This window comes from Mus musculus, chromosome 3 (assembly GCF_000001635.26).
Source record: "Mus musculus strain C57BL/6J chromosome 3, GRCm38.p6 C57BL/6J".
Taxonomy (NCBI): domain Eukaryota; kingdom Metazoa; phylum Chordata; class Mammalia; order Rodentia; family Muridae; genus Mus; species Mus musculus.
The window spans coordinates 96,754,933-96,775,334 of NC_000069.6; the positions used below are offsets into that span (position 1 = coordinate 96,754,933).

Genomic DNA, 20,402 nt, shown 5'->3' on the forward strand with positions numbered 1-20,402 from the left:
TAATATTAATATTTGGGTTTGTTTTCTTGCCTTTGGTAAAGGTATAATATTGATAAGAAGAGGAAATATTTTCTCTAAGTGATAATATATTTCTTTTTTTATGAATAAAACTGTAGTAATTTAATTCTAGCATTTGACAATTTGACAAACTATAAACTGCTCTTGGAGCGACTTTGGAGCTTTATGCCAGCTCATAATTCCCTTACATCGCTGTTGGCAGAATCTAAAGTTGAAGGTCTCTTCCACAACCAGGAAAAGCTGCACATTTTAAAGTATGTACTGTTGGTTTTACTGTTCTAATTGTTGATGATTACATGTGTAAATGGGTTGGAGCCTCTGGGGCAATGTGTGGCATGGGAACTAGTTTGGTACAAACACTTGGATGTTGGTGTAACAGTTTTGGCTTTAAATAACAATGCCAGCATTATGCTTGTAAGATTAGCATGACAGCAAAATTAGTAGTGTGTGGATAGCATGCTAATTTGGGATTTTTTGTGTGTTGTTATAATTTCCTCAAATACTTAAGCTCTTATGCTCTGCATGTGTTGAACTCAGAGTGTACTGGGTGTCGGGGAGTGACTAATGGATATTCCCCTAGACATACAGAACTCTCATACAAAGTGCAGTTATACCTGGCTATAATAACTAGCTAGAATCTAGAAACTTTTTTGGCAGGTTACTATGAACTCTGTGGATTCTATTTTTACTCAACTCTGATATTTGTGCCTGTATAGGTCAAAGACTATCCTGTATAGATGCTAGTGGTGGCAACTATTGGAAAGTAAATATTGTCAGTTTTGAATGAAATCAGTGGGGTTTTTCTTGTGGTTTTCTTTTTTTGAGACCCCTCCCCTTTTTTTCCCCTCAAAACCTGACTGACCTGGAACTTACTCTATGGACCAGTCAGGCCTCAAACTCAAAGAGATTTGCTTGCCCTTGCCTCTGGAACGCTGGGACTAAAGCCATGTGCCACCACTGCCTGGTGAAGTCAGTGGTTTTAAAGAGGAAAGAAATCTTATTCTTAGACTCAGAGTCTTACAATGAATTATTATTCCCTCTTATAAAATTTGTAAGTATTTGTTGACTTTAGTACTTAGGCAATTGCAGTGATTAATAGTGAATAGTAAAAATTTATTGAAGCTGAGACTGACAATGCAAACCAGAAATTCTAGTTACTCAGAAGCGGAAGCAGGATGAGTCTAGGATCATGAGGCTTGCCTGGGCTGTAAAGTTCTCAGGTCAGCCTGGGCACTTAGATCTGGTCTCTAGAGAAAAAGTAAGAAGAGAAAATGTAGCTCAGTGGTAGACATGCTTGCCTATTTTGTATGAAGCCCTAGGTTCAACCAGAAAAATAAATCAATGTGATGAAGTCTTTGCATGTAAATATAAGATAGTGGGCCCCACCTGCTTCCACACATGCTAGAGGACATCATTAAATTTTCTTAATTTTTGTAAAATTTATTAGAAAATTGTTTTTTATTATGTCTTCTCTATGCTTAGTTCTTTTAAGGTGCAGAAGAGCTGGTTTGGGCTACATAGTGAGTTCAGGGCCAGTTTGAACTGTGAGGTCAGACCACGTCTCAAAAACAAGACACATACCACCACCACCACCACCACCACCACCACCACCACCACCACCACCACCACCTCTACCAACAACTGCACAACCTAGGGAAGATAATCCTTAGAAGTCTGTTAGGGTTGGGCAATAAAATATCTATACAGCCATGCATTGTGGAATCAAGTACAAGTATTTATTTGGTATAGGTATTGCATAACTAAAATAATTTTTTAAAAAGTATTTTTAACCTTTTAAACAAACACAAGTTTTGGATGGTTTCTCATCAGACCAAGGCTTGAGACAAGTACAGAAAGAACAATATTTGCTTTGGTTTTAGACTTAACTAGGGTATGTTTGTTTCCTCAGTGAGCTCAGTGCAGTGTCTGGAGTAGTACTGTAATCCTGAAGATGAAGGCAGTTTTCAGTCCTTAGAAGGGCTCTGGTTAGGATGCTTGCTTCTGTTTGTTGCTGGAAGAGCTTTCTAGCAGGTTTTTGTGACTCAGTTCTTCCTCTCTTTTAAAAAGTGCTAGCCACTTTCTTCTCGCAAATTTCATATGGGTAGCAGGATTTAATTTCTTTCTGTTCTTTTGGGTCCTTGAAAAGAGGTATTTTATCAATTAGTCATGTGCTATTAATTCGGCAACTTTTATTTTGCAGTTACAAGTGTAGGATATGCCATCACCAGGTTTTCAAAGTTGACATCTGACAAATAATAAATGTATATATGTGAGGTATTAATTATAAAATACAGTTTTTGGCCTTTCGGTTTATATTTATGAAAGGATCAAAGGGTTGAGATGGTTGAGGCAAATCCTATCTATTAGTAATGCCAGGTAGAACTTAGAACCAGAGTCAGCGCAGAGGGATGTGGAGGAGTCATACTCGGTCGGTGAGGTCAGAAACAGTTCATGGATGAGGTAGCCCTGAAGGCTGGGTAGGATAATCTAAGAACAGGATAACCTATTCACAGAAGAAATACATACTGAATTCTTTCTAACCTGCTAATCTAGACTAGGCCCCTTATAGTATACATTTAGTAATTCCAGAAGATACTAACCTCAGTTGTCTTGATCATCTATCTGGTTAAATGGTTTCGTGCTGAAATAGTTTTGTTTTCTTAGACTCTTTGAAGATACATATTTACTTTTCTTTCTTTGCTAGGCTAATTGAATTGTGTTACTACTGGCTGTGAGCCTTTCTTTCTGTGCAGTGACCCTCTCTCTAAGTTTTCATTTGATGTAGCTTTAATTTATTTGAAAACCACTTGATTTTGTTGTTTGGTATGCCAGTTTTCATTTGCCTCTCTTACTGTTCTCTGTGTTAAGATACCTTACAGGCGTGGTGTGTCTGGCAGGTGTCCTGCTGGGATGAGTGACTTTCCCCATTGAGCGCTGTTCTCATTTGGCCCGACCTATATTTAGCTTCTGGGAAGGGAGGGAGCTCATCCCAGGGAGAGAGTCACCACCATTACTTTTCTCTTTAGTTTTTTAGGTGGTGGTGGAAGCCGGACAGACAATAGCACAGCGACACATTTTGCAGAGGTAAGTTTTCCTAACGGTGCTCCTCGGCAGTAGAGATTGCTTAGGGTGTGGCTGGGGATTAAAGAGGTAGATAACCAACCACCTAATGCTGAATCACTGAGGATGGATGTGTGAGAAGAGTGCAGTCAGGGGTAACCTGGGAAGATCTGTGTCCTCAGTAGCTAAGGGTTTGGCCTGCTTCTTCAGAGGAAAAAGTCAGAGCCTGCAAAATATCCCGCTGCAGCCCTGGTTGTGTTTTCTTTTTCTGCTGCTGCTTTCTGTGTATGAGTGAAAAGCTTGTGATGTTTGCAGAGCATTGGTGCTGCAGCCTCCGCTGCATTGGCAGCCCTGATGACTTATTACCCAAATTGCAATACAGCAGTTTTAAAATAACACTGTATCATACAAGTTTCTAGAATTTAACATGGTAGTTGCTGTGAAATAAGTATATTTATAACCTTTCAGATCCTAAGATGAGACCCTTAGTTAATTAACTTCTATTCTTTTGTATAATGTAGCATCCATATATTAAATATGAGTTCTCTCTTTTCCCCTTGCCCCTCCTTCTTATTCTCTCTCTCCTTCTCTAACCCCCTCTCTCTGTCTCTGTCTCTCTGTCTCTCCTCACCCTCCCTTCTGCCCCCGAGACAGGTTTCACTATATGGCCCAAGCAGGCTTCATACTTACTATGTAACATTGGTTGACCTTGAAACCATAAATCCTCCTGCCTCAGCATCCTGGGTGCTAGGATTCATAGGCATATGGCACCAGCTCAGTTAGAAAATCAAAACTCTGAATTCTTATTTGAAAACAGTCAGTGTCCTTTAATACCATTTATTTTTCAATTCAAAATACTTTGGCTTTTCATTGACCTCTTTCTTTTTGGCTTGTGTAACTGTTTGAACCGTTTGTTTAAGAGAAGTGGTTTCATAAGGTTTCACTATATTTTCCGTGGCTTGTCTTAAACTCATAAGCTCAACTGATTCTCCTGCCTCAGCCTCTGGAGAAGCTGAGACTATAAACATGTGCTGTTATGACTAGTTCTTTTTTGTTTTGGTTTTTCGAAACAGGGTTTCTCTGTACAGCCCTGGCTATCCTGTAACTCACTCTGTAGACCAGGCTGGCCTTGAACTCAGAAATTCTCCTGCCTCTGCCTCCTGAGTGCTGGGATTAAAGGTGTGCGCCACCACGACCGGCTATCTTAAACTGTTTTTAAGTTCAGTGGCGTTGATACTCCGTGCTTGTAGTGGTTTGGAGACTGTTTCCCAGATGGGAAAACCAAGCTCATTGGACAGCAAACACTTTTACTCTCTTCTTTTACTTATCTATCTCTGATGCCATACAGCTTTTAGGAGCTAAAAGCTGACATATGACCAAAACAATTTTTCAATGTTAAATCCCATAATCAGAATTCCCTTTTATTTTAGAATTATAGTTAATAAGCCCATAAATCACTGAATTTTCCTTTTTTTGAAAATTATCTTAAGATGTAAATGTATCTCTCCCCCCAGTCCCCTTGTTGATGATGTTATAGTCAAGAATTGTGTTAGGAGGTTTCCTTTTGTTCATGGCTATGGTTATTGCTAACATCTAAGATTTTTAGTCAGTTCTTAAGTACTTTAAGATGAGTTGATGTGAGCCTGGCTCCAGACAGATCATATTTTGAACACTCATTTGTGTTTTCTTGTTGATAGATTGAGAAGCATTGAAAGTCTGTATACTCTGTGTGAGCCTGGCAGTCTTCTCGATGTGAGTCAGCATTTCGCAGGGTGTGCTGTTTGTGGGAGCACAGTCTGTTCCTGATTGCGCATGTGCAGAAGAAACTTCACTTGGTTTTCTTTAAGCATTGGTTCTCTTTTAGAAATGGAAATAGATGGATCTGTCAGTTTTGTATGTATGATTCACGAGGAGGAAATGCATTGAGTAAGAAGGAAAGTATATGTGGTCAGCACTCTAACTTTAGTAGGGCTATATCTGACACTATGACCTGGGCTACCCTTCAGGTACTAATTTTTCAACAGTCATGGTTGTGAGTTCATGTTCCTTAGCAGTGACAGGCTTTGTAGTAAGGTGTAATCATGCCACATTTTTCCTCAGTAGAGTTTTCTTGTCACCATGCCTCAATATTTAATTTTCTCTCTTTCCCTTTCTTCTTTTTTTTTTTTCCTTTTCTCAAGACAATGTTTCCCTATGTAGCTCTGGCTGTCCCGGAACTTACTCTGTAGACCAGGCCCCATTCATCTTCCAGAGGTCCACCTGCCTCTGTCTACTGAGGGTTAACTTTTTTTTTAATGATGTTTTACATTTTATTACTGGAAAATGTCTTTATAATGATATTATTGAGATTTCCAAGGAATTTGAAGAATTAGGTGAGAACTTTTTATACATATTGCTTCTAAAACAAGTAGGGGCAGGAAGCACATTTCTTGTTGCCTTGCCTTCACAGTATTACAGTGTAGTTGGAGAGCAAGTTTAAACACATAAAGTGGATGGGGAAACACAGATACAGAAATGTACCAACTGCCCTGTGTTTTGATTATTATGTGACAGGAGGAAATTCTTTTCTGGTCCAGTCTATTTGGAGTTCTGTAGGCTTCTTGTATGTATGGGCATTTCTTTCTTTTGGTTAGGGAAGTTTTCTTCTATAGTTTTGTTGAAGATATTTGTTGGCCCTTTTAGTTGGGAATCTTCACTCTCTTCTATACCTATTATCCTTAGGTTTGGTCTTCTTATTGTATCCTGAATTTCCTGGATATTTTGCTTTTTGCGTTTTCTTTGACTTTTGTGTCAATGTTTTCTATGATATCTTCTGCACCTGAGATTCTCTCTTCTATCTCTTGTATTCTGTTGCCGATGCTTACATCTATGACTCCTGATTTCTTTCTTAGGTTTTCTAACTCCAGGATTGTCTCCCTTTGTGATTTCTTTATTGTTTCTATTTTTAGGTCTTGGATGATTTTATTTCCTTCGCCTGTTTGATTGTATTTTCCTGTAATTCCTTAAGGGATTTTTGTGTTTCCTCTTTACCGGCTTCTAGCTGTTTACCTGTGTTCTCCTGTATTTCTTTAAGGGAGTTATTTATGGGACCCTGGGACCCTTCTTAAAGTCCTCTATCACCATCATGAGAAATTATTTTAGATCCGAATCTTGCTTTTCCCGTGTGATGGTGTATCCAGGAGTTACTGTGGTAGGAGAACTGGATTCTGATGATGCCAAGTAACCTTAGTTTCTGTTGCTTGTGTTCTTACGCTTGACTCCTGCCATCTGATGATCTCTAGTGCTACATGCCCTCACTATATATGACTGGAACCTGTCCTTCCTGTGATCCTGGTTGTGTCAGAGCTCCTCAGAGTCCAGCTGTCTATTTGATCCTGTGATTCTGTGATCCTGTGATCCTGAGATCCTGGGTGTGTCAGAGCTCCTGGGAGTCAAGCTGCCTCTGGGACCCTGAGATCCTGGTGTGACCAAGCTTCTGGGATCCTGGGACCCTGAGATCCTGTGGACCTTAGCATGTTAGGGCATTTGGGAGTGGAGCTTCCTCTGGGTATTATGGGACTGGTTGCGGAATTAGCACCCAAGGTCTGCTCAGGACACCGGCTCAGACCAGAAAGAACCTGTGCCACTGGTTGGGTGGAGTTCCTGGGTGCCTGGGTCCTGCTGGTCCCAGTCACTCCCGGTGTTGGGGCAGATGTTGTGACCTCCTCACCTCTAATCCTATGATCCTGGGAGTGTTAGTTATTTATGTCCTTCTTAAAGTCCTCTATCACCATCATGAGAAATGATTTTAGATCCAAATCTTGCTTTTCCCGTGTGATGGTGTATCCAGGAGTTACTGTTCAGTCCTTCCCCTAACAACCCCACTGGGGTCCCCATGCTCAGTCTGATGGTTGGCTGCGAGCATAGGCATCTGTATTGGTCAGGGTCTGGCAGAACCTCTAAGGAGACAGCTATACCAGGCTCCTGTCAGCAAGTACTTGTTGGTATCAGCAATAGTGTCTGCAAATGGGATGGACCCCTAGGTGGGACAGTTTCTGGATGGCCTTTCCTTTAGTCTCTGCTCCACTCTTTGTCCCTGCATTCCCTTTAGACAGGAGCAATTCTGAGTTTATCTTTTTGAGATGGGTGGGTGGCCTAATCCCTCAACCATGGGCTGTTCTTAACCACTGATATGGTCTCTACAGGTTCTATCTCCCCTTGTTGGGTATTTCAGCTAATGTCATCCCCATTGGGTCCTGGGAACCTCTTGTATCTGTGTTTTTCTTTACTGAGTTGCTTAGATAATGCGAAACTATTTTGTATAACTAGCTGAATTTTAATTTTTTCTTTATTTTTTTATTTTATTTTATTTTATTTTTGGTTTTTTGAGACAGGGTTTCTCTGTATAGTCTTGGCTGTCCTGGAACTCACTTTGTAGACCAGGCTGGCCTCGAACTCAGAAATCCGCCTGTCTCTGCTTCCCAAGTGCTGGGATTAAAGGCGTGCGCCACCACCGCCTGGCTTTTTCTTTATTTTTAATTTCTTTATTTTTATTTCATGTGCACTAGCTGAATTTTAATTTTTTCTTTAATTTTAATTTCTTTATTTTTATTTCATGTGCATTGGTGTTTTGCCTGTCATTATGTCTGAGTGAGGGTGTTGGATCTCCTGGAACAAGAGTTACAGAAAATTGTGAGCCGCCATGTGTGTGCTGGGAAGTGAACCAGGGTCCTTTGAAAAAACAGCCAGTGCTCTTAACTGCTGAGCCATCTCTTGGCTGCCCTAAATAGATATATTAGAAAAAAAAGCTTTCCAAGAAAGTTTCCAAAATACTTAATATTTATTTATCTTTCAAGAGAGGGTGGAGTGGGGAAGGTAGTTGGGAAAGAAGACAGGAAAATGCTTAGCAGTTACAGAGCAACAATACTTGAGTAACATGTGAGAGGTAGTAGAGGGTGAATTTAAGATGCTTACAAGCTGACTCTTGAGAGCAGATGTCACCAGGTGTTAGGGACTTTTAAGTAATCAGAGCATCCCTGGGTAACTGAGCTCATTGCTTCAGGTTTTTATTAGCAACCTCAGAATAGCAATGGCCTCTCACTCTGCCAATGTCTATCAACACTGGTTAAATAAAATTGGCTATAGCCTATTACTGGAGAGGTTAGAGGTATGTGGGGTTGGAATAACCTGGTTGGAGGAGGAGACCAGGAGAAGGAGGAGGAAGAAGGAGGGGAGAGAGGTAGCTACCATAGGGGAGATGGATGATGAACACATGGTCAGGAGAAACAGTAAGTAACTGGGGAACACCGTTGGGGAGGTAGCCAGGCCTGCCGTGAGAAGAGTAGGATAGGGGTTACACCCACAGTAATTGTTAAAGCCAAATAAAATGACCATAGTGTGAGTCTCATTTGTGTGTAAGCTAGTTGGGGATAAGCTTAAATTGGTTGTACTACATGCAAGAATGCCTTTGAAACTAGAGATGTAAAGCTCAGGGTACGTCTCTAAGATTATGCATGCGCTCAAACACACACATGCATGCATACAAGCAGGCACACATGCATGCATACTGAACCACAGAGAGGTGGATTGGGGAGAGAGGAAGGGGGAGAGAGGGAGTCAGAGTCAAAGACACAGTTTGAGTGAATTGATTATAGCTGCTACCTCAGATTTTCTAAAAGAAAGGTAAAAGAGCTTCCAGGTATGCACAAGAAGACAGGGTACTCTGAGAAGTTTATTTAAGTAAAATTTGTTCTGTCACATAAGATGCATTATAGTTTATAATATAAAATCATGGTGTATAAACAAAGGTGCTAAAGTATTAAGAGTATCTCCGTTTGCTGGGTCGTGGTGGTCCACTCTCTTAACCTCAGCACTAGGGAGGCAGAAGCAAGTGGATCTCAGAGAAAAGACAAACAAAGAAAAAACCCCCAAAGAGTATTTTGTATCTGTATTATTTTCAGATTCCTTCTTGATATACTGTGACATAAGTACTGAAAGATATAACAATATTAAGTAGGCTTTCTTTTCCTTCCTTCCTTCCTTCCTTCCTTCCTTCCTTCCTTCCTTCCTTCCTTCCTTCCTTCCTCTTTTTTAAAAAAACAGGTCTTACTTTGTAGCTCTTGTTGGTGCGCAACTATGTAGATAGACTAGGTTAGCTTTGAACTCACAGACATCTCCCTACTTCTGCCTCTGCCTGGGTGGTTCACAACCACTTTTAACTCTAGCTTTAGAGGGATCTGACTCCTGACCTCTTGCAGATACACTTGTGTGTACATACCCATCCAGATACACACGCATATAGAATTAAAAATAAATCTTCGATAAAAAAGTAAAATTAGCTGGGTGGTAGTGGCACACGTTTTTAATCTCAGCACTCAGGAGGCAGAGGCAGGCAGATCTTTGAATATAAGGCCAGACTAGTCTACAGAGTGAGATCTAGGACAGCCAGGGCTACACAGTGAAACCCTGACTTGGAAAAACAAACAAACAAACAAACAAACAAACAAGTCTGCCATGATGGTAGCCAATCTTAAGATGATTTTGGGAGTGTCCTTTTCTTTTATTACCTTAATATTACAAACAGTTTAATTTTTATGTTCCTTTTATCTTGGCAGGGCTGGTCAAGACTCTCTTGTAGCTCAGGCTGCTTTGGAACTTGCCATGTAAAATGGCTGGCCTTGAATTCAGTGATCTTCCTGCTTCCAAGTATAGTGCTGGGGGTGGGAGGGTATGGGTGTGAGTGGCCATGCCCTGTGTTCCAGGAGCCCAGGGCTTTAGTTTTACTTTCACTTTCACCGTCCCATTGTTCTTTTCTTATTGTAAAATACATTAAAAAAATTCTCTCTCTCTCTCTCTCTCTCTCTCCCTCTCCCTCTCTCTCTCTGTCTCTCTCTCTTTGTGTTTGTGTGTGTGACAGGGTCTAGCTTTATAGTTATGGTTGGCCTAAAACTAAGTATGTGGACCAGGCTGGCCTGAAACTCACAGAGATCTTTCCCCTTCTGCTTTTAAAGTGCTGGGATTAAAGGTGTGCACCACCATGCCTGGCTTTTTAATTTTTTTTTTTTTTTGAATAAGTTATTTTCTGGAGCTAGACCTTTTAAAGCACAAGATTTTTAAATTATACTTTTAGCTTTTTAAAAAAATTTTTTTTAAAGTTTTTATTTATTTATTTATTTTGGTTTTTCGAGACAGAGTTTCTCTGTGTAGCCCTGGCTGTTCTGGAACTCACTTGTAGACCAGGCTGGCCTCGAACTCAGAAATTCGCCTGTCTCTGCCTCCCGAGTGCTGGGATTAAAGGCGTGCTCCACCATTGCCTGGCTACTTTTAGCTTTTTAACTGACTTTATCAACCTTCCTCCTAACCATTGCTAAGTAGAAGTGTTATTTCTGTGACAAATGGGATCTCCTTGCTTCTTTACATTTGCTAATAAAAACTTGATGAAGATGTGGTTTTAGTTTCAAGTATCTAAAACCTGGCTGAAAGTTAGCTCTTTCTTAGTTACTTTTCCTGTTGTGATAAAACACCCTGACAAAACAACCTAAGGGAGAAAAGTCCACTGTGTGGGGAAGTCTGGAGCAGGCATTTGAGGCAACTGGCTATGATACACACATGTACGTGGGTGGTGTCGCTCAGTTTAGTTTCTCTTTTCCCTTCAGTCTAGGACCCCAGCCTATGAGATGGTGCCACCCACCTCTACTCACCTAGTGTATATACTGCCTCATAGGGATGCTCAAAGGCTCATGTCCTAGATAATTCTAGATTCTATCAGGTAAGCAGTCACCGTAACCATCACAGAACAGCTACTCTGACGCTATTTACCTTTCAGTGTCATCTATAGCCATTATAAAGACATAGTAATCACATCACTTACTCCATAAGCTGGGATTTGTGATGTGTAAATGAGAATGACCCCATAGGTTCACATATTTGAAAACTTGGTCTGCAGTTGGTAGAACTGTCTGGAAAAGATTAGGAGATGTGGCCTTTTTGGAGGAGGTTGGTCACTGGCTTTGGGGTGTAAAAAGCTCACACTGTTCCCAGTTAGCTCTCTCTCTGTCTTGTTCTTGTGCATCAGATGTAAGCTGTCAGCTGCTGCTCTAGTGCCATGACTACCTGCTTGTTGCCATGCTCCCTGGCATGATGGGTAAATACTCTAATCCTTTGAAACCATGAACCCCACATTAAATGCTTTCTTTTATAAGTTGCCTTGATCATGATATAAAGCTACAGCTTGGTACTACAAAGTGTTATATTGCTGTAACAGGCCTGGCCATGCTGTTGTTTGGAGAAATGTGAAAGACTTTGTGTTTTTGAATTAGAAAAGTTGTTGAATGCTGTAAGCCTATAAGTGGTCGTCAGTGGGCCATCCTAGTAGGAGTTAGGAAGACAGTAAGTATTGCTGAGGCCATGTGGGCTATGAAGGCCCTGCTCAAGAGGTCTCATAGATGAACATTAGCTAGAGACCAAGAACTAGAGATCATTTTTGTGATAATTTGGCAAAGAATGTTGCTACATTTGCTTTTATCTGAATAATTTGTCTGAAACTAAATTGAAGAGTTTTGTTCTAATTTCATTGGTAGATTTCAAGATGACCTCATATTGATATGTGTGACTATTAGTGATCAATCACTCTTATGCAGATTTACAATGAAAATGAAAAAGCAGAGCAAAAAGAAGTATAAAATGTACTCTTTGAGGAACAAGAAAGAACCAGGAAATTTAATGTTGGGGCCTTGATTTCTGCTGAAAGAGATAAGGAGAAATGGAAAAAAGGGGAGTGATAGCCACAGAGCAAGACTCTCACGTAGCTAAGCCTGCAATCTGTGAAAAGAAAAGGCCTAAGGAATTATCTGATCCTAAAGAGCGACAACAAAGGAAAGCTTATATGAATGTAATTCCAGGAGGGGGCCAGGCTGCATCCCAAGCAGGCAGCAGAACTTGGCAGCATAGTGGTTCTGGCTTTAGAGCCATGAAAGATACAGGAGTACAGGGACTATGGAATTGTCCTCCATGGTTAAGAAAAGATGCTGAGGTCAGGCATGTGGAAGACCAGAAAGGCCATTACATGAAGCTGTGAAAGTGGAATCTAGATTGTGTTGGAGACCCTAGGGTGTTGGAGATGCCAGAGATGTCAGAGATGTGGAATATTTGCCAAGAAGAGCTGCAGACAGTTCTCGAGGGAGAAGCAGTGTGTTGTCAGCAAAGCTGGAAGGACGAGGCATTTAAGTCATCAGACTTGGACTTACAGGATTTGGGGGTTTCCCTTCTGTATTTTGTTTGGTTTTGTTCTGGTCCAGTATTTCCTCTTCTTGCTTCCTTTCTTCCCTCTTGGAATGATAATGTGTATTGTATTGTACATTGGAAGTGTGTGATTTGCTCTTGCTTTTGCTATTACAGGGGATTACAATTAGAGATTAACTTGAGTCTCAGAAGAGACTTTAGACTTGAGACTGACAGACTGTAGAGCTTTTTGAAGATAGATTCAGTGCATTTTGTAGTATGATATGGCTATAAAGCCTGTAGGGGCCAGGAAGTGAGATGTGGTGGTTTGAATGAGAATGGCCTCCATAGGCTCAGATTTCCCAAAGAGGTGGAACTGTGTGAGAAAAATTAGGGGTGTGTGTGCTTTGAGGTTTAAAAAGCCCACACCATTCCTAGTTAAGCTTTTTTCTCTCTGCCTTGTGCTTGTGGACCAGATGTAAGCTCTCAGGTTCTGCTCCAAGACCATTCCTGCCTGGTGCTATATATCCTGCCATGATGGTCAAGGTCTGTAACCCTCTGGAACCATGGACCTCCAAAGTAACTGCTTTCTTTTATAAGTTGCCTTGGTCATAGCCATAGAAAAGTAACTAAGACAGACATTTGGAATGTGAAAGGATGCACTAGTGTGTGTGTGTGTGTGGGGGGGGTGTATAAATACACTTGATGGAAATTGGTTTTACTATGTTAAGGGACTTTGTGAATAATTATGTTTAAGTACTTTTCAAAAATAAAAAGTCTTCCAGCACTTGGGAGGCAGAGGCAGGCAGATTTCTGAGTTCGAGGCCAGCCTGGTCTACAGAGTGAGTTCCAGGACAGCCAGGGCTACACAGAGAGAAACCCTGTCTCGAAAAACCAAATAAATAAATAAATAAATAAATAAAATTAAAAAAAAAGGTAACTTCAGTTCTTAAAATAGAGATATTGAGAGCTGGACAGTGGTGGCGCACACTTTTAATCCCAGCACTTGGGAGGCAGAAGCAGGCGGATTTCTGAGTTCCAGGACAGCCTGGTCTACAGGGTGAGTTCCAGGACAGCCAGGGCTACACACAGAGAAACCCTGTCTTGAAAAAAAGAAAACAAAAATAGAGATATTGAAAGGAAAGTATCTCTTTTTAAATATAGATATAAAAAAAAGTAGATAAAACTTTGACAAGAAATATATAGAACCAAGCAATATATAAAATGGGAAATAAATCAAGATTAAGTAGAATTTACCCCAAGAATGTAAGGTTGGTTCAACAATCAAAAATAAGTTAATATAATTCACTGTATTAATACTTTAAAAAAAGATTATCCTATTTCAAAACTTGCAACAAAAGTGCTCTATGAAATCTAACATCAATTCTTGATTTCCCCTGCCCCCAGTCTGGCATTAAAAGTATGAACCACCATGCTAGGCTTTTTTATAAGAGTTCTGGAGGTTGAGTTCATGTCCTCACATCTTTGTCTTATTTGGTGTTATCTCTTTCTTTGATGACAGTCATTCTAACTGGGGTGAAATGGAGTCTCAGTGGTTTTGATTTGTATTTCTCTAAATGCTGAAAAATTTTAATGTACTTTTTAGATTGACTTATTTTATTATTTAAGTGTATGGATGTTTTGCCTGCATGTAGGTATGTGTACCATTGTGCGTGCTTGTTGCCTGTGGAGGTCAGAAGAGGGCATTAAATACCCTGGGACTGGATTTACAGATGGTTATGAGCCACCAGGTCTGCAAGAACAAGTGCTTTTACCTATCAAACCATCTCTAAAGTCCCCGAATGCTTTTGACATCTTTGTCAAATATTATTTGGTGGTAGCTGTGCCAGCAAGCCCCAGTGATCCTCCTTCCTGTCCCAGCCCCAACAGTAGATGCATGTGGTCTTCAGGATTTTATGTAGGTGCTGTTCTCCACCAGTTTCGGAGACAGGGTCTAGTGTTGAATTAAAAGCTTGCCAGATTCTGCCTGACTAGCTAGTTCACAGACCCCAGGGGTCCTCCTGTCTCTGCTATTCCATTGCCTGGGCTACAAGCACAAGTCACTGTAGCTTTTCACATGGGTTCTAGGGATCGAATACAGGAAGGAATACTGGCTTTGACATCTCTTTAGTACTTTACTGAACATTTTAAACTAAGATTTTTTTTACATTTACTTTACATAAATTACATTCTTATGCATTTGTGTGTGTGTGTGTGTTTCATGTGAGCATGCAGTGTTACATGTGTAGAAGTCAGAGGACAACTTACAGGAGTTGGTTCTCTCCTGCTGTCATGTAGGTCGTGAGAATTAACCTCAGGTCATTAGCTTGGTGGCAAGCTCATTTACACACTGAGCCACCTTGCTGGCCCCAGTACTGATTTTTGAATGCTAGTTTTGGATCCTGCTACTTTGCAAAAATGTTTATTAGTTCAAAGAGTGTTCTGATGAAATTTTTAAGTGTAGGATTGTGTTATCTACAATTAGGATTAGTTTTGCCTGCTCATTCTCTGTTTACATCCATTTACTTCTTTCATTACTGCTCTTGCTAAGAAGTAAGCACTGTATTGAGTAAGAGCAGAGACTAGACATCCTGGTTTAAGTTTCTTCCTTAGCTAGTCTAATATTGGACTTAGGTTTGTCATATATATTCTTTAGTATGTTGAGGTTTCTTTTAATACCCTCAAAGCTTGTTATCATGCAGGAATACTGTAGTTTTAAAAGATTTTTTTCTGTATCTATCAAGGTAACCACGTGATTTCTGTCCTTAAGGCTCTTTACATGCTTCACTCCATTTACTGGTTTGTACATGTTGGACTATCATAGCATCGTGTAATGAAGCCAGTTTGGTCATGGTGTGTGAGCTGCTGCTGCCACTGCTGCTGCTGCCACTGCTGCTGCAGATGCTCCTCCTCCACCACCTCTTCCTCTTTTTCTTTCTTCCTCTTCACTCCTTCCTCCTCCTCTTCCTCCTTCATCTCTTCCTCCTCCTCCTCTTCCTTGTTTTCGGAGACAGGGTTTCTCTGTGTAGCCCTGGCTGTCCTGGATCTCGCTCTGTAAATCAGGCTGGCCTACAACTCAAAGATCCTTCTGCTTCTGCTTCTGCCTCTGCCTCTGAGTGCTTGGGTTAAAGGCGTGCGCCACCACAGCTAGAGGGAGTGTGAGCTTCTTAATGTGCACTTGACTTTTATTCCTACAAATTTTATATCTGTGTTCACCAAGGAAATTAATCTCTAGATTTTTTTCTTGTAATGTATTTATCTTGTTTTGGTAACAGAGTAATGGTAGCTTTATAGAATAAATTTGATAATGTTCCCTTTTTATTTTATAGATTTTTTTAAAAATACATTTTTCTTTTATGCGTATGGATATTTTGTCTGCATGTACACCTGCACACCAGAAGAGGGCATTGGATCCAATGTGACTACAACTATAGACAGTTGTGAGCTGCCACGTGGGTGCTGGAAATTGAACTCAGGACCTTTAGAAGAGCAGCCAGTAGTATTCTTAACCACTGAGCCATCCCTCCAGCCCTATTTTGTTCAATTTTTGAGAACTTCTAGTTCTTCGAAGTTCTGGTATGATTGAATGAGTTTGTCTGGTCCTGGCCTCTTTATTGGAGACAACTTATTACTGTTTCAGTAGCATGTTATAGGAAAGGTTAAGTCTTTTCTGTTTCTCTTCTTTTTCATTTTTACACAAGAATTCACTTTGTAGTTCAGATTGGCCTAAACTCAGGAAATCCCCTTGCTTCAGCTTCCGAAAGATTGAGATTACAGGCGTGAGCCTTGACACACCTGGGCTTCCATAGCCTCTTGGTTTAATTTTCATCCATATGAATCTAGAAATCTCTTTTAGATTTTGCAGTTTTTTGGAATGTAAGTTTTTCTTCAAGTATTTCACTGTGAATCCCAGGGTTTTATTGGAATTTGTTGAAGTATCCTCATTTTGAATCTAATATTATTGGTGTGTTCTCTCTTGATGAATTTAGATAAGGGTTTGTCAGTCTTAATTATCTCTCAACTATGCTTCATTGGTTCTTTGTATTGTCTTAGTGTCTGCTTTATCACCTGTATTATTACCTTTATTATTTTCTTCTACTGATTTTGAATTTGTCTTACTCTTTTTTTCGAAGACCTTGAGGTACATCTTCAAGTCATTTATTTGAGTCCTGTTTTGAATATAACCACTCCCACCTATCTGCTTTCCTCTTAGATCTGCCTTCACAGTTTACAAGGTTTTGGTAAATTTCATTTTTATTTGCTTGTAGGACCCTTTTATGTTCGATGATCTTTCAGTGGGACATTGATCAGTCAAGAGTGCGTGTCAGTCTCTATCATTTCTATAGAATGTGTAGTTTTTCTTGCCATTTATTTCTACCTGTTCCATTATCATCTGACAAAATATAAAAACTCATTTATTTTATATTTGTTAAGAATTTTTTTTTTACAGTCTGAGATATGATTTGCTTTGGAGGAGTCCGTGGCCACTGAAGAGGGCGTTTGCTCTGCAGCTGTAGACAGACTGTTCTGTGGCCACTGAGAAGGGTGTGTGCTCTGCAGCTGTAGACAGACTTCATTAGAGATTTGATGAGCACATTTGATCTGTGCTACAGTTTAACCTTGAAGTTTCTGTGTTGAATTTGTTTAGATGATCTATTTGTTGATGAGAGTAGATTATGAAGTTGCTAGGATTGTATCTGGACCTATATGTTTCTTTATGTCTAGTGATATTTTCAAATTGAAAGGAATTCACATACAGTGTAATTTACTTTTTTAAAGTATGTAATTCACCAGTGTAGCATGTTCACATCATTGTATAGCAGTTACCACTAATTCCAGAGCACCCACACATATCACACTCAAGCATACACCGTCTCTTTCTGTGTGTCTCTGTCAGACATAGACACACTCTCTCTTTGTCTGTGTGTGAGTGTGATGTGTGTATGTGTTGTTCTTTTGGCAGTGTCCCTCATTTCTTTTGAGACAGGGTCTCTACTGGCCTGAAATTTACCAAATAGGCTAGGCTGGCTGGCCATGAAGCTCCAGGGATCTGCCTATCTCTATTTTCCCAGTGCTAGCATAATTTCACACTTAGGTTTTTTTTCTTTTTAATGTGGGTTTGTGAGATTGAACTTAGGTCCAGTGCTTGCAAAACACTTCATATAAGTAAACATCAGGAACTCTTTCTCTACTCCCCAGAACTCTTCTATTAGCCCCCAATCTTTTAAGTATTTATACTTCTTATTTTGCCACAGTTTCCCCACACTAATCAAACACCAATCCACTTTCTGTCTCTATGTAGGACAGTAGCTATAAATAGTATGATATAAAATGTGACCTTTTCTAACTGAATTTTTTCTACTTGGCATAATGTTTTCAAGTTTCTCCATGTTGTAGCATGCATTACTACTTCCTTCATTGTGTGGCTGCATTCATTGTGCAGACATTCATTCTTTTCCTTTTGGTGTTGGGAATCAATCCCTCAGCTTCAGTATCCAGCAGGCAGGACGTCTACTAGCTAAGGCCTAGCTCCATGTGACTTACTGTGTGCCTCTCTGTTAGCCCATAGACACTGGACATTTACACTGGGCTTTTAGGAGGAGTTCTGCTATTAATATGTTTGTACATGTTTCTTTGTGATATGTTTTAGCTCTCTTATTTTTATAGAGATTCTTGTGTCATATAACTGTTTAGCTCTGAGGAACACCTTAACATTTAAGTATGTGGAGGATGTGATTGCAGTTGTCTCAGAGCATGGTCTGTCAAGTGGAAGACATCATCTATCCTGTTGTTTATTTTTATTTATATTTTAAGAGGTTTGCTGATTTATATTTATGCATCTCTGTGTGAGTGCATGTGCATATGAATGTGCTGGTGTGTGCATGTGTGGAGGCCAAAAGAGGCCCTTAGGTGTCACCCTTATCACACTGCCTCTTCTGTTGAGTCAGAGTTTTCTTGGCTAGCTTGATGCTAGCAAGGCCTAGTAACCCTCCCGTCTCTGCCCTCCTGCTGGAGACAAGTGCTTGCTGGAGCATTCAGCTTGTTACATGGGTGCTGACATTCAGGCCCCAGTCCTCACTGTGGAATGTGTGCTTAGCTGCCCCAGCTCTGTCTTGTTTATAATGACACTGGAAGCTTTGTCTTTTTACTTCTATTCAGAGTAAATTATTTTGTTGTTATTTTTCAAGACCAAATTTGTCAAACTATGAAATTCTTTCAGATGTTTTACTAAAACTCTGTAATCATTCAGTTAGTTTATATTTAAGTAAGTTGTGTCCTGAAGACCCAGTTCTGTTAATGAGTTCTTTTCCCTTATGCTTGTGTAAGTCTGCTCTGAGACAGATGACCTGGAGCTATTCTTATCCTTCATGTTGGTTTGGATGAAGTTCTGAGATGTACTCTTTTATTCTATGTGCTGTGGTTAGGGCACACTGTCATCTGGGGATGAAAGTAGGCTAGAAAAACACTATTAGCATTAGTTGGTGCCACTTTTCATTTCCCAACAAGTAGCCAAGTTCCTGAAGCTGATGCTGAAGGTGCTCTGGCTTTTCCATTTTCTCAGCTGTGCTAACAGTTGACAGTAATCGAAAGCGTAGAGTTACCCGGGCTACGGGATGCTCCGTGAGCACAGCACTCACTGATCCAGTGTGAGGACTAGGGTGTCCTCAGACCCCACGGAGGAGGAGGAGGATGGGGGGGGAAGGGGACCCCACGGAGGAGGAGAAGGAGGAGGGGGGGAGGGAGAGGGAGAGGGGAGAGGCAGTGCCTTCCGTGGTACACTGCTGTAATGTGCCCCTGCGCCTGGAAGTCTGTAAATAACATCATGTATGCCCTGTGAGCAACCGTGCTAAAACTCAGAGGGGCAACAAAAAAATATACAATACAAAAGAAAACAATAACAAAATTAAAAAACAAAGTGGAAGAGACATTAATTAGAAGGGAGCTGGTTGGGAAAAGGAAGGGACCAGCAAGAGTGGAAGGGAGATAAACTGTAATGGGGAGTGTATGTGATAAAAGTCTTTATCTACATGTATAATTAATTTATGCTAATAAGCATTTAAAAATAACAAATAGAAAAAACAAGCCAGTGAATTATAAACAAAATATTTGGATAGCATTTCAGTAGCTTTAGGGCAATAACAACGAAATGGCTTATGGACTTATATCTTCTCTACATCTTAGTCATGTGCTATTTTACATGTGTTGAATATATTATGTAAAATATCCATGACATATTGATACTGAAAAGAGTGCTGTGGTGGTATCCTGAGGCAATGCAAGCCTTTGTTGCTTATGATACTTACAGTTAGCTAAACATATATGGTTTCTGTATTAGTTATTTTTGGATCTATGTGACTACAGCATCTATCAGAGACAGCTTAAGGGGATAATGGTTTATTCTGGTTCACGGTTTCAGAGTGTTAGAGTTCATTATGACGGGGAAGGCATGGTGGGGCAGTTCAGTTCCTGGTAGTAGGAGCACGTGGCAGAGACCGTTCATTTAATCACAGATAGGAGCACAGAGACAGCTGGTTCCACGGCTTCCCTCAGTAGCCCCCGAAGGGGCTGGGTGGAACTTGTGAGCTTCTAACATTTCTGTGGTTGGGGGTTGCTTGGGTTTGGTGTCTGTATCTTTCTACTTGAAAATAAAATTCTTTTGAAGCAGAAGAGTCTCTTTTTGGACCGGAGTGATGGCTCAGCAGTTAGGAGCACGCGATACTCTTGCAGAGGATGGGTGTGGGGTTCCCAGCACCCGTGTTCTGTGGCTCACAACCTTAGTTCCAGGGAATCCTATGCCCTCTTCTGACTTCCTTGAACACTGCATTCATCTATGTAAACCTACTCACAGAGACACACATAGTTTAAAAAAACCAATCTTTTAAAAAAGTTAATTTACCTTGCCTTTTTCCCTTTGCTTACCCAGTCCCTCTCCCTCCCATATTAATGATGAAAATGTGTACAACAGAGGCTATCATCAGTCATAGCTGCACTGCTTTGGCATAGTTTTGACCCAGCCTGTCTTTGATGCCAGAGTCAAGTCAAAAGATGTATTTTAAAGACATCTATCTCTACTTCATAGTGATGAAGTGTTCTTTACAAGTGGAGAAAAACATTTGTTTTGTTGG

The 20,402-nt window shown here is 40.4% G+C and overlaps 1 protein-coding gene across 3 annotated transcripts in view; it reads left to right on the forward strand.

Annotated features, from left to right (window-relative positions):
* The window catches only part of Rnf115 (ring finger protein 115), a 63,559-nt gene that overhangs the window by 27,336 nt on the left and 15,821 nt on the right, over positions 1–20,402 (forward strand). For 2 of the 3 annotated variants that reach the window (NM_026406.3, XM_030252773.1), the window contains one exon: positions 3,045–3,102. The exons of the other annotated variant lie outside the window; for it this stretch is intronic. In NM_026406.3, coding sequence (NP_080682.3) covers positions 3,045–3,102 — 58 coding nt within the window. The remainder of the gene's footprint in view (positions 1–3,044; positions 3,103–20,402) is intronic. 3 annotated transcript variants of the gene reach the window in all.